General features: G+C 42.9%; 1 protein-coding gene across 5 annotated transcripts in view; it reads right to left on the reverse strand.

Annotated features, from left to right (window-relative positions):
* The window catches only part of col11a2 (collagen, type XI, alpha 2), a 59,112-nt gene extending 57,522 nt beyond the window's left edge, over positions 1–1,590 (reverse strand). For all 5 annotated transcript variants that reach the window (XM_078290437.1, XM_078290436.1, XM_078290435.1 and 2 more), the window contains exon 1: positions 1,090–1,590. In XM_078290437.1, the coding sequence (XP_078146563.1) occupies positions 1,090–1,207 (118 nt within the window). In that variant the 5' untranslated portion in view covers positions 1,208–1,590. The remainder of the gene's footprint in view (positions 1–1,089) is intronic.
* Between the last annotated feature and the right edge of the window lie 12,195 nt (positions 1,591–13,785).

Here is a 13,785-nt window from a genome sequence, read left to right on the forward strand (position 1 = left end):
GAGAAAAAAAAGCCCCTGAATGCCTGAAATATTTGAGCTGCCCAGCTAACCGCAACATTTGGAGAGATGACACCTGTCAGCTCTCAGCCTGCACACCCAGCAGACAGAGCGAAGGAAGAGGCGAGTGCTGTTCAAGGACCACGAAAAACCCATATTTAGAATAATATTAATGTTTTCTTATCTATCAGTCCGAGATAAAGTGTTTTTTAAGCTTCTGTAACTTGTTCTCAGCTTCTCCTGTGACCGTTGGGACAGTGAGCTGTGCGTAACGTCCATTACAGTTTTGCTAGCTCTGCGAAATGTCAACCTTTCCAATAAGAAAACTAATTTGATCAATGTAAACACAAACAAACAACTTATTAAAAAAGTCAAAGCATTTCTAAATCTATGTAACTGTCGTTCTTTTAGTTTGTCTGCGTCTGTTATTCGTGTGATGGACGACTACCGATGCAGCGCATAAAACTTCCAACTCTCCTAGGTCCGTTATCGGACACACAGCCAAGCCCGGCCGCGGATGATGCTTAAAGCCTATTACTATTCTGGCCTTTCCCCGGTATCACTTCCCCATTATTCCACAACTAATTTCTGACAATATGAACGCTGGTCGATAGCATGGCCCAGTCATACAAGACCTAGGCGAAAGAAAATACACAAGTAAGATAGCTAACGTTAACCGTCCAGCACTGATTTAGGAGGATGCGCCTGTCTGGTTGCAGAAAGCAGAGATAAACTTTAGTTGCTACGCTTCGATATGTGTTTGTGTCGCTACAACAATTAGCATATCCCTTTAACTATAAACATGTTTGAATACTGTGGACTGACTGTTTGTGGCGGGTCGTCGACCACATTTTGCTGGGGAAAAGGAGAGAAGCCTGTCAGGTGAAATGTCCGATAACGGATGTCTCACCGCTAGCTAAACGATAAGAGACGCCTTTACCTTAACTGCGCCCAGTAAATCCAAGTAGACAGCGATGATTTAAGAAGTTTTGGGACAAAAACACCAGATAACTTACACAATTCTTGCCCCAGTCTCTGTAAAACAAAACAAAACAAAACACCACAACCGTTGACAAAGACAAACCGTCTTACCTGCGCGAGCCACGGCCGTTTGGCACAAGGCGAGCGCCACGGTTACCAAGGCGAAGGATGAGAAGTCCACGCGCCATGGTCTCCGCTTCTTCCGGAAGGGGCAATCTCCAATATCCATAGTGTGCAGTAGTTTGCCGGCCTGGTGGAGCTGTAAATGCAGGATATGGTGGAAGTTATCCTCTCACAGAAAGCCAGCCGACGAGAGGGATCCGACTGAACCTTCTGCGAGGCAAAAAATCAAAAGGCACGCCTCTGGAGACGACTGTACCTCTGTCCCGACTCTTCCCTTAACACGTTACCTATGTCTGCCTATGTTATGCACAAAACCCAAACACTAAAGGGGCTTTGGGGTGAATAAATATCTTTTATTTTAACGTTTAACCCCCTAGTGCTAAAGCCCCATTGAGTCAGACTGGGTATGAGTGCCGAAAAGCGGAGAGAGCAGAGAGAGACCTGGAACCACTCTCTCTCTCCCTTCTCCCTCTTTCTCTCTCCCCTTCTTTACTTTCTCCCACGAAAAGTGAGATAGCGCGTGTGTATGTGTGTGTGTAGAGAGAGAGTGAATGAGTGAATGGCAGAGGGGAAAGAGGGAGGGAGAGAGACCGTGCGTAATTGCGCGCGGCGCACGTAGCCCTACGTGTGCAAAGGAGCGGGCTGAGACTGCGGACTGAGCGTTTTTAATGATATACAAATATTTCACCTGACACACAACAATGGCGTCTTTCTTTGCGGCGGTCAGCTAGTGGTTTAATGTTAATATAACGCAGTTTTTTTTTCTATCTCTCTGCTGTCTCCACTTTCTTTCACTCAACAATCCCGATTCACCAAGAAGGGCCGGTAGACTATTTCTCTCCACCTTTTTTATTTCCTACTTTCCATCCTTGTCTTTGTATCCGTGGCACTCGGTTGCGCCTCCGCATGACAAGGCTGGCTTTATAAATCATGAAGGACCGCGCAGGTAAGCGGCAGATCAGACAGCGGCACCGTGCAGCACCGCTGAGTCCGCAGAAGGGCTTCAACCAGCCAATCAGCGCTCTGTCCGCACGAGTGGCCACGCCCCTTTCCCCCAAACATTTGAGCTCTTCTCTCGTTCTGATTGGTCAGTCCCACGTGGCCTTGTTATGCAGCATCAGCTCAGGTGCGAGAGAGAGGGAGCGAGAGAGCGAGAGAGGGAGAGAGAGAGAGAGAGAGAGAGAGAGAGAGAAATCTTGTCATACTAACATGAAAGGGACAAGAAAAATAAACATAACTAAAATTGATTTGCAAATGAATGTGTAATGGACTTGTAACTTCTGAGAGCACAAGTCCAACTCTATCAATCATCAGCTATATGTCTCTGCAATAAATTTAATGAACACCCTGCAAATTTACCAGGCTAAATCAGTACAATGTGGTCTGAATGATATTTTAAAGGATAAGTTTGGCAATTTTTAACCTATATAGTCTATAATTAGTCTCTTACATACCTGTAGTACTTGGACCCACAGACAATATTGGCTCCAGAGTCAGCTGGACGGTGAGCGCTAGCCTCTTGCTGCTAATGATGAGCCCAGACTAACCCTAACCCTATTCCTACGTTTCCCAGAATGCCTTTGAACAACCCCCAGAGAACAGGCATGAACTTGTTGCATCCAGCTTGGTTTTGCATGACCAGAGTGAAGAAAAATACACAACCAAACAACAAAATGAACCGAGGAATGCAAAGTACATCGCCAATAGCTGTTTTTTAACAGTATTAAAATGTTTTAGGGTGGATTTCTCCTTTACGGAAGTGGCCATAGTGTTTAGGAGGAGGGTAAACTGTGACCGATCATTCAGTATAACTCTATGGTTCCAATATAAGACTGTGACTGTACTGGGCTGCTCTCAGGTGTGAATGAGTGTGTGTATGTGATGTGTTGATGTAACCCTGACTGCTGCCCCCAGAATGTAAATAAGAAGGTGCTCTCAGTTAACTTGACTGATTAAATAAGGTTAAAAAACTGATAGCAGGGTATTCTCTATATGCCTGGAGAGAGAGGTAGATATGCTACAGCCTGCATACTGTTGTTTACTCTCTACTACACTGACTGTCCACTCTCTAGGGAAAATCACCTGTAAATGGTCACCATGATTTCCAAAGCTATTATAATTTTATTCCTTACAGTATTGTATATCTTATGTTTATGTACGTGATCTCTGGGAAGCACAGTGCAGAAACACCACAGTGATGAGCGCTGAGCAACAAAGATAGAGACAAAATAAAAACACGTATCTCGCTGATTACCACTTTAAATTACTTAAATCCATTACAAAATGTAGATTAAAACTCACTCAATATGTGTATATGTATGACTGTATGCATGTACAATATATAGTATGTGTATATGTATGTGTGTGTCATATTTGGAGACAACACCTAAAGTCCTGCTGCAATCTGAACACCTTCTTTACCAAGTCAATCTGTTTATGAGCAACTGATCCTGTCTGATTGGTGCACAGAAGATATCAAACCATAAGCTTCCACTTATCTTTAGTAGTAACATTAAAAACACATTCCTTTGATAATTCCAAGGCAGCTCTCATATCTACCTGTCTGCCATAAACACTTATAGTATCTTCTACGTTTCAAAGCCATCCTATATGCCAGCTGTCTGCCCTGTAAATGCCTCTGCAGTCACACAGCCTATGGTTAGTCACTTTCTTTGACTGCAGACTCCATAGCCAGAAAGCAGTAATTAACTGTAATCACCCCCTTGATGTTCTATACCACTTGCTCTTTCTCACTCCCTTTCATTTATTTCCCCCCTATTTCTGTCTTTGATTCTCTGCTGGGAGCGGAGGGCAGAGTGTTTGTATTATGTGGTATTTTCAGGATGCCTCCCCTTACTCTCATTCTCTCTCAGGGTTTGGTAGTAACAGAATATTTATAACACTGTTTACACATACAAACAAATGTAACTGTATTCCATTACGTTACCTCAGAAGGCCATCTCTATATTAAAAAAAAAGTGGCTTTTTTTGAGTTTGTAGGCAAACTTGAAATAAATTTCCTGTATTTTACAAATTTTCCTATCTGTACCAGTACTTTTATACCTCAAAGTAAATGGCAAAGTGATGTGAAAGTAACTGAAAGTAATCAGATTACATTACTGAGTTCAGGTAATCGCATGGATTACATTACTGAATACAATTTTGATGAGGTCGTAACTGCAATAGAATACAGCCTCCCCAACACTGTTCTCTATCTTCTATGAATTTACATTTTAGGAATTTAAGCTGATACTCCTATCTAGGGCAACTTTCAGTGAAGTAGGTCAGTGAGTCAGTGTCTGGCTCAAGGGAACTTTGGCAGGACACACGGCTGTTGTGGGGATCAAACCTTTCCATTATGGGACGGACACTCTAACCACATGGTCACTCTGCTGCCCACACACTTGGAAAAATATAATTATTTCTAATTGCGCTTTTTTGTCACTTTAGCACATTATGTATTAAGTTTCTCTAGTTTTTGCGTCATCAGAGTCCAAATTCCTTTTACTCTCCAAGTACAACTGATGTACAAGGTGCTTGACTGGGTTAATTGGTGCTGACACATTACAAGTTACACAACACAGGAGTGACACACTAGGTGCAGGAAAAAAAAAACATAACAGGACCTCACACACAGTGGAGATAAGAGGTAGTGTGTGTGACAGTAGACTAAACACAAACACACTACAAGGATACATGCAAAGCTGGAGATTTGTTCCAGTGCTGCAGCGTTGGTGGAGCTGGTGACAGCAGTGAGGTGAGTGGGACAGTGAGCGGGATAGTGAGTGGGACAGTGAATGGGACAGTGAGTGGGACAGTGAATGGGACAGTGAATGGTACAGTGAACGGGACAGTGAATGGGACAGTGAGTGGTACAGTGAACGGGACAGTGAATGGGACAGTGAGTGGTACAGTGAACGGGACAGTGAGCGGGACAGTGAGTGGGACAGTGAGTGGGACAGTGAATGGGACAGTGAGTGGGACAGTGAGCGGGACAGTGAGTGTCTGGTAGTGCAGCGGTCCAGTGACATGATGAGGTGTTAATACTGTAACACAAGGTGACAAGATCAAGTCATAGACGTGCAAAGTACAACCAGGCTGATAAATAGAATATAAAATATGCATAAATGACAGATATACAACTAACAATGGATTGATAGACAGTGTGAATGGCAGACTAGCTGGGTTCAGTCTGTTCAGGTGGTGTGTGTGCGTGTGTGTGTGTGTGTGTAATGTGTATTAGGGTTAGACCAATATATTGAGCTGATATCGGCCGGTCAGTGTCGTCCACTGTCAATATGATAGAGGTTCCTTCCTGACCACAGCTACATAAAAACTGCCATGATTATTTTTTCTTTGCACATTTCATTTATTTAATTGTTCAATTATCTGTTTTGTAAATTAATTCTTCAATTAAAGGCCTAAAGTACTCCGGAGTTGAAACAGTAGATGTGGCGTGTCACCCTGCCTTAAAGCTGCTAACCCTAATTTTTTTTTTTACTTTGTATTAGTTTCAATGGAGAGTTTTAGTGTCCCATGATAGTCTGAACGCTGTTTCAGAGGATTTTCCTCCCTGACATGAGTACAATTCTGGGGGAAAAACAGAATACTTGTATATTTTTTTACACAGAAATGGTCAAATTAGTATCAGCACAAAATATCGGCTATTGATGACTTCAATCTAAAAATATCGGTACTGGCCTTCCAAAACCCCACATTGGTTGAACCTTAGTGTGTATCATAAGCCTCTGTGAAGACTCTCCTGTTTCTGACAGTGTTGCCGGTTCCTTAGCTCTCTGGATAGCTTGTGCATTATTTGGACCTTACACACCCATGGACTTTTTCTGAAGACGCAGTCCACTATTTGTCTCTTCCCAGAATACATGTCTATCGGATGCTAAATTCCAGGGGATGAGAAACGGGACACGCTCAAATTATCACAGACATTTTTTTTTAGAGTTGTGTTCATTGGTAATGTCCACGAGTTTGCATGAGAGGCTGCCAGAAGAGGAGAAACGTTCTGCCCTCTCATAAGAAACTACAGGGGCGAGCTGCAATGAAAGCAGAATGAGAAGGAGCGGCCGTTTTGAGATCCTGTTCTCTGCAACCATCAACTAAGGCTGCTGCATCCACCAATTATGCATCAGGAATCGTAAGGAAACGGCGCTCGGGCAATATTTATAGCTACCAAATGCATTATTATTTGAAAACCAAAAAGGACAAGCATAAGTTCATATACCCAGATGTAAAAAGCATACACGATTTCTTTGTAGTTTGTGGAAAGAAGAACATAGAGCAAAAAGGAAAGGAACAGGGAAGAAGAGGACAAGACAAAACAGAACAGAACAGAACAGAAGGAACAGAACAGAAAACAAAAAACAAGCACATGTAATGGAGTAACTGCAAACAAAATAAACCCAGAATTTGTTATTTGCCTGAATGCCTGGTTATGAGTTGCTTTCCTTCTCTCACACACATTGTAGCTTCACCACTGAGGATGCTATTTTCAATCCAATGGGATTTGTCCTAAATCAGACAGTCCAGGAAACGGTCTCTCAGTGTGGTAGCTCTGGGTTTTTATTTTGGCTCGTCGCACACAGTGGACCGAGTGTTTTTTGGTTCTGGCCTCCTGACGCTCTGAATGTAGATGCCACAGCGTGTAAAAAGAGACACCCCAAGAGAGAGCTGCGGTATGTGTTTGTGTGCGTTTTATTCACTGAAGCTCATACGGATGCATATTCAAGGATCATAATCACCGCCTTTGGTTCCATCACACACATGACAGAAGGTGGCGGTCTGGCAGACGTGTGTGTTTGTCTGTTGTTGTTTGTTAGCATGTGTTTGTCCTTTTTATTGGGTGAAACTCGAGCATCCATATTCAAGGATCATAATCGCAGCTTTTGTTTGTCATAGACAGCAGCTGCCTGGCAGAAGTGTGTGTTTGCCTGTTTGTCTGGATGTGTGTTATGTGTGTGTGTGTGTGTGTTAGGATTAGACTGATATATTGCTTTGCTGATATTGGCCTTTTATTATCAGCCGATGTCAGATGTGATGGAGGCTCCTCCCTGACCATAGCTACAGAAAAACAGTCTGTAAAACCTGCAGTGACATTTTCTTTCCTTTTCATGTTTTCATTTATTTGTTTAATTGTTCAATGTTGTTAGTGAATTAAATTCTTCATTTAAAGGCAGTAATGTATGCCAGAGATTCCCTACCATAGATGTGGTGAGTCACTCTGCCAAAAAGAGCTGCTAACCCTGAAAGAATTTCATTAGTCTGGGATTCAGTGGAGAGTTTTAGTGTCCCTTGATGGTCTAAATGATGTTTCAGAGGCTTTTCCACCATGAAAAGAATACAATTATGGGGGGGGGGGGAACGCTGAATACTTGTATTGTTTTGGCCTGAAAAAGGAAAAACTTAAAGATATTGAATATTGGCACAAAGTATCAGCTATCAGTAGCTTCAAATACAAAAGTATCGGTTTCAGTATTGGTATTTGAGTTAAAAAATTGACCTTTAATTATAGCAATTATAGCAAACTCCATTCAACGTCATTTGTAAGGATAGCTGGATTTATGTAGTGTAGGTTTTGTGTCAATCTGATTTACAGTGCAGGAGTTAGGGCCTTTTAAAGTTTGAAATTTTGACCTTTAATTGTAGCGCCCCCATCAGGCCAATCGGTTTTTAAACGCCAGAACACAGAGCCACAATGCGTCATCCCCTCAAGATTCATCAAATTCAGACCAGTGGTGTCTGAGGAATCACCTGAGATATCACATCATCTAAAGTTAATGTATCAGCACATTATCATTCAAATATATGCGAAAACATATGGAACGCTAGTACTGTCCAATAATATCAGTGCAGGCATCAGTTATGCTCTAATTTTTCTAGTCTTGGTGCCCATTCTCACTCTCATCCTCCCCTCTTTCTTCTGACATTCAAGCCAACATTTTATGTAGGTCTTTACACTAGTTTAATGGCAGGGATAGTTACTTCAGATGCTGTGTATTGGCAATATAAAAGTTATTGCATATTAAAGCTGCACTAGACGACTTCACACGGTGGCACAAATGGCAGCAAAAGGAAATTGTTTAATTAGAGACAAGAGAAGCAAAACATCTAACATTGGAGAGTCCAGCTTTCTCTGGACGGAGCGCTACTCACTACTGACAGTTTGTATTTCACTCTTAAGTTTCGATTCGTCACTTCCCTGCCAGTGTCCATACCCAACACCATTTGGTCAAATAGGGCGAATCTACGGTGTCTCAATTAGGGGCGATGGGACGCTCTTCTCTGCTGCAGCCTCATTTTGCGATTTAAACTGACAAAATGGGAGAATTTGTCATAAAAAATCCAGCCTGGTGCAGCTTTAGCATCTGATGTGTTTCATCCTGAGTGCCAGTTTGCCAAATGCAGCATAGAAACCCTGACCATAGCAACAGTAGAATCCACACAATCTGCTGACATTAGGGAAGCACCACAAATTCCAAAAGAGCAGGAATTGCATGCATGCACCCACCAACAGCAATTACTCATATGACTTCATCGTCCTGAAACAGACTCATGGCACATCCCAGCGACCACGTTACCAAGAGGTGAGCCTGTTAAAACTTTATTACGAGTTAAAATATCCCGACATAAAAAGGCAGATGCTCTCGCTTGTCTAGGTCACAAGAAAATCTGGCTAACAGGTTCCTCTAAGGTCAATGTAAACCCTTCAATTACACCATTTACCTTCAATGTCAGCCGTGTTTAAATTAATAAACCCTTATAATTTGTTGGGCAGTAATTTCAGGGTTATAAGAACCCAGAGACCACAAGGTTTTCCTGCGGGGAAGCTCCATCAGGCTTGGCCACCCACGGCACTGACTGCTGACACTCCAGCCAATCAGAGGGCATTAGAGTTTTAATTGGTTGTAATGTCAAAAAGTGATCGATATCCAGCTGACAGAGCTGCATGAAGTGGGAACATCTGGGTCGAAGCAAATGACGAGAGACTCTGAACGAGAGAGGGGCGTTTGCGGAAGAATAGCTAAAGATGGAGACAGACGCAGCAAGTGCTTGTGGGCAGCACTCTCTGTGCGCTATTTCCAAAAGGGGAACCTTGTAATTACAATAAAGCGGCCATATTATATTGCTGACTTCCTTGAAAAGTCTGTATTTTACTGGGCAGGGCTGCAAACCTCGCACACACACCCTGCTAGCCACAACACACCGAAATAGATCAGAGAAGGGGCTCGGCTGGGAGGAAACGGAGAAAGGGAGTGGACTGATACACTCAACACTAACAGTGGGGTCAAAGAGTGTGTGTGTATGTGTGTGTAATAAATACACGCACAGCCTGGTGGAACTGCTGGAGGTGTGTGAAGCCAGGTGAAAAAAGGGAATTGAGACAGAGAATGGGTCAGTGATTTTCGATCTGGCCGCTGAACACACCCAGCTAACCACACACCTCGAAATAGGCAGGAGAGGAGGAGGGAGGGAGGGAGGATGGGAGGACGAGGGGTGACGGCGGGGCGGGGGGGCACAGAGCAAGGGGTGTGTTTTCTGTGTGGGGTGAGTTTTCACAAGCTCTGAAGTTTGCGTGCCAACCAATGTATGGTAGCTGTGTGTGTGTGTGTGTGTGTGTGTGTGTGCGTGTGTGTGAGACTTCTTGCCAATGTATACTGGTCTTTTAATGACATTTGATAGAGTGAACTCAATCAAAAAATGCAATGTGTGTGTTCGCTTCTCTCTCATTCACGAGAATTTACCTGCATGTGTGTTTCATTAGAGGCTTTCAATGCTTAGCTATTCATTTTTTTCACAGGCTTAATCCAAATGCATTTGACACACACACACACACACACACACGCACACACAGTGTTAAATATAGCAATAGCTAAACTCCAAGATTCACTCAATTTAGCACAACTACTCACTATTAAAGATAATTTGCCCAGATGGCGTATAATGGCTACTACTAATAAAAGCCTGTTAGAAGGATTAGCGATATAACATGGAAAAGAAAGTGAAAAAGATATTTTGAGCCATGTAGTTGATAATTTCAGCAGAGATATGACATGTTCAATATACAGCACACACAAAATATATGATATCCAACACAATAAAAGCCTCATTGTTGTTCATAGCCACAGTGGCAAAGAGATATTTAACCAACACTAAAATATTTGGACTTGTAATGACTATGCCCAGAAGTAATTTTTTTCTAGTGAATATTGCCTAAGCCTATAAAAACCAAATCTAGATCTGCATCTAAATACCAAAATCCCCCAAATGAAAAAGAGCCAAAGATGCAGGAGAGAGATAGGTGGAGGAAACTGCTGCTGCTGGGAGGAGACGCTAAGGCCATGGAAAGGTACAGGCAGGAAAAATCACAGGAATGAATAGAGAGAGGAGGGGAGGGGTGGGGGGTACACAGGCATGCAGAGGGTGAGAGGGAATGAATGAGGGCCATTGATAAAGAGCAAGAGGGAGAGAGGGGGGCAAAGGAGAGAGAGAGAGAGAGAGAGAGAGAGAGAGAGAGAGAGAGAGAGAGGAGGGATCAAACAGTATTTACACTCCAGAAAACACTGACTCCAGAAAAAACTGAGGTAGGGAGGGAAAGGAAGGGATGGGTGGATGGATGGATGGATGGATGGATCTCTTTAACTGACCTACTGACTTAAGGGTGGGACCTTGGCGACTTTGACACGGCTGCATATTTGTGTCACAGGTTTTTCCACAAATGAAGTCACCTCTGTGCCATTACACTACACAAAAAACACTCCAGCAGACAGGTGTTTGGAACAGTGTTTCCCTTATACAGAATGAAGGAAACATCTAGTGAAGAGGTAATATATCACCAAGCTAAATACTGGAATAATAAAACTGCTTTGTCATTTGTTTTCTTGGCAAGAGAACAAGGCTTTTTAGCCTTCATAGCTGAAATGTCTTGCAATAGCGCTCGCTCGCTCATAGCACCGTCCGCCACCGTATTGCCCCTTTAATGGATTTAGTTTGCATTGATTTCAGTGGAGAGTTTTAGTGTTCAGTGGTCTAAAGGCTGTTTCAAAGGCCTTTATGTAAACCCATGAAGAAACTGGAGGGCATTCGTTAACGTTTGCTGCAGCCTCCATAACGGTTTACACACAGCATCATAATTATGACAAAAAAATGAAAATCATCTAATGGCAGGAATCCCAGATCCAGATCAGCACAAAAATGTAGGCCAAGGTCTATCTGTCCGCCAAATTCCAGCCAAATCTGTTCTATACTTCTTGAGATATCTTGCTAACAAACAGACAGACAGATGAGTGAAAACATAATTAGTTTTGGAGCTGGAGCAGTTTTGGATTAAATGCCTTGCTCAGGAACACCTCAACGCTAGTCCAGATTTTCGTAGTTAGTCTGAGGATTTGAACACACATCCTTATGGTAACAAGCTAGCTTCTCATACAGATCCTCTAAAACCATTTGGGATCGCTTCAGTGACTGGGGCTCAATCTTGTCCAAATCAAAGCCCAGTAATCCTCAAAGTTGGAAAATAACTGGACTGAATGTCAACTTTGGCTCTTTACTGGTTCCAGAAAGAGAGCAGCAGGAGTTTACTCTCTTAGAAGTAAGGTGTCAACTCCTGCACCCAGACCATGCAGAAGAGATCAATCGCATTCATTCATTCATTTTCTTTACACACTTTCTGCTCCTCTGGGTCACGGGCTGCTGGATCCCAGCATGCACTGGGTGGAAGGCAGGGAAACACCGTAGACAGACAGACAAACAGATATTCACATTCACATCTATGGGCAATTTAGAGTCTCCAATCCACCTGACCTGCATGTCTTTGGACTGTGGGAGGAAACACACACGAGCACGAACCCGGGTCCTGCTCCTACAGACTAACCATGAGCCACTGTGCTGTCCCAATCCTGGACACTTCAATTAAAAATCAAAAGCAGGGCTACCCCACCTCCAATGGTCCAATTTAACCCCTATTGCCCACCCAGAGTGAAAAACTAGAGGAAATGACCACATTAAATGTTTAGATAGTTCAATGGAATCAGAAGAACCTAGAAAACACGACTCGCTGATGTAAAACGCTTGCAAATTTCCCCCATGACAATCTGTGGCTGCCTGTAAAAATAACTTGTGTCGGTTAACAGAGCTCCTCCTCGACTCCACCAGGACAGGAGAACATTTTTAGAAAGAGATGATTCTGACTGAAAAACAAGCCTGTCTTGTGGCTTTCCTTGTTGTACAGGATGAAAGAGGAGAAGCAGCAAGTATGTGAAGCATTGAAAGCATGCGGTTGGCTGAACGGCGAGGGGACAGAGGGCAGCGAAGCCCGGCCGCAGCTCAGACGGTCAGCTGGGCTCTGCGAGGTCGAGGCGAAGGTCAGGTGGGTCATTTTGGCGTTGGAGTGACGCCTCACTACACCTGGACCCGCCGACCATGAGACCGGAGCCCGCAGGAGCCGCGGAGCAGCCGGGGTCCAAGGCCCCTTTCACACCAGCCGCTGAACTGGGACGCTCCGGGCTGAGATGACCTGAGGCTCCTGCTCCGCATTCTGTCTGTCGGCTGTGAGGCTTTCGTTACAACACCACGACAATTTAACCTTTTAATAAATTATATAAGAGCTTCATTCGTACCGAGATGATCAGAGGTCTTTGTTACTACATTTGAAGAGCTTCATTCCAAAATGACACATCCAACATTTGGAAAAAGTGTCACCTTATATCAGAAAATAATTAATTGCATCAGATTAAAACAAATGATGGAATTTGTTAAAGAATAGTAGGCACCATAAGTCCTTGGATAACAAAATTACACTTTTACCAACTGCATTCTTATTAATTTTTTCTTATTTCTATTTTAAAAATACTCAATGATTAACTGCAGGGAATTTTCATTTTTTTCAAAATAGACATATAGCATTCTAGAAATGAACTCTTCATCTGTCTATCAGCTGTGAGACATTGGTTACTAAAACCATTACAATTTCACTTTACAAAAGATTGTAGATTTTCATTTGTACCATTGGACAATATGAATTTCAAATTTCGTCAAAAAAAGCAATTGTTGCCTGGTAAATATTATCAACCAGTGTGGGGGTCACCTGAGCTCACCCTTTTCTCTCTCCCTTATTATGTGAGCTCGCACACACACACACACACACACACAATTGTGTGGGCGACAGTGGCTGTAAACGACGTTGACATGGTTCATGTCTGTGCTGTTTTTGACTGGGAACTGATCATTTCAACATTGCCCAATCAGATTGATTTTGTGTTTAGAAAATGACGGCTTGTTAGCTAGTTAACCATAGTATCTGGTCAACTAATAATCACTGCCTTGGTGTAAAACATCTGAACTGCATACTAGCTAATGTATCTAGGAAGCTAGCATTAATAGTGGCTAGCAGTTGCATGTTAACATTAGCATTGGTTGCTTTGCTAAATTAGCCTGCTGGCTATAGTTAGCTAGCTAACAATACACAGAAAACAACTGTTTAGGTTGGTTTAAGCTGACTCTTCAACTCAAGTAGGGGAGTTGAAGAGTCCAAGAGTTCAAGTAGGGTTGGAGTAGAGGCAAATGTCACTGAGTGGATCTACACCCAGACCACAACAATACTTTTCAGGTCTCTCCCCTTTTCTTGCCCAGTTGCTATTTAGACATTATTTGCAAACAGCCAATTCTCTAATG

The sequence above is a fragment of the Centroberyx gerrardi genome, chromosome 19, assembly GCF_048128805.1.
Source record: "Centroberyx gerrardi isolate f3 chromosome 19, fCenGer3.hap1.cur.20231027, whole genome shotgun sequence".
Classification (NCBI taxonomy): domain Eukaryota; kingdom Metazoa; phylum Chordata; class Actinopteri; order Beryciformes; family Berycidae; genus Centroberyx; species Centroberyx gerrardi.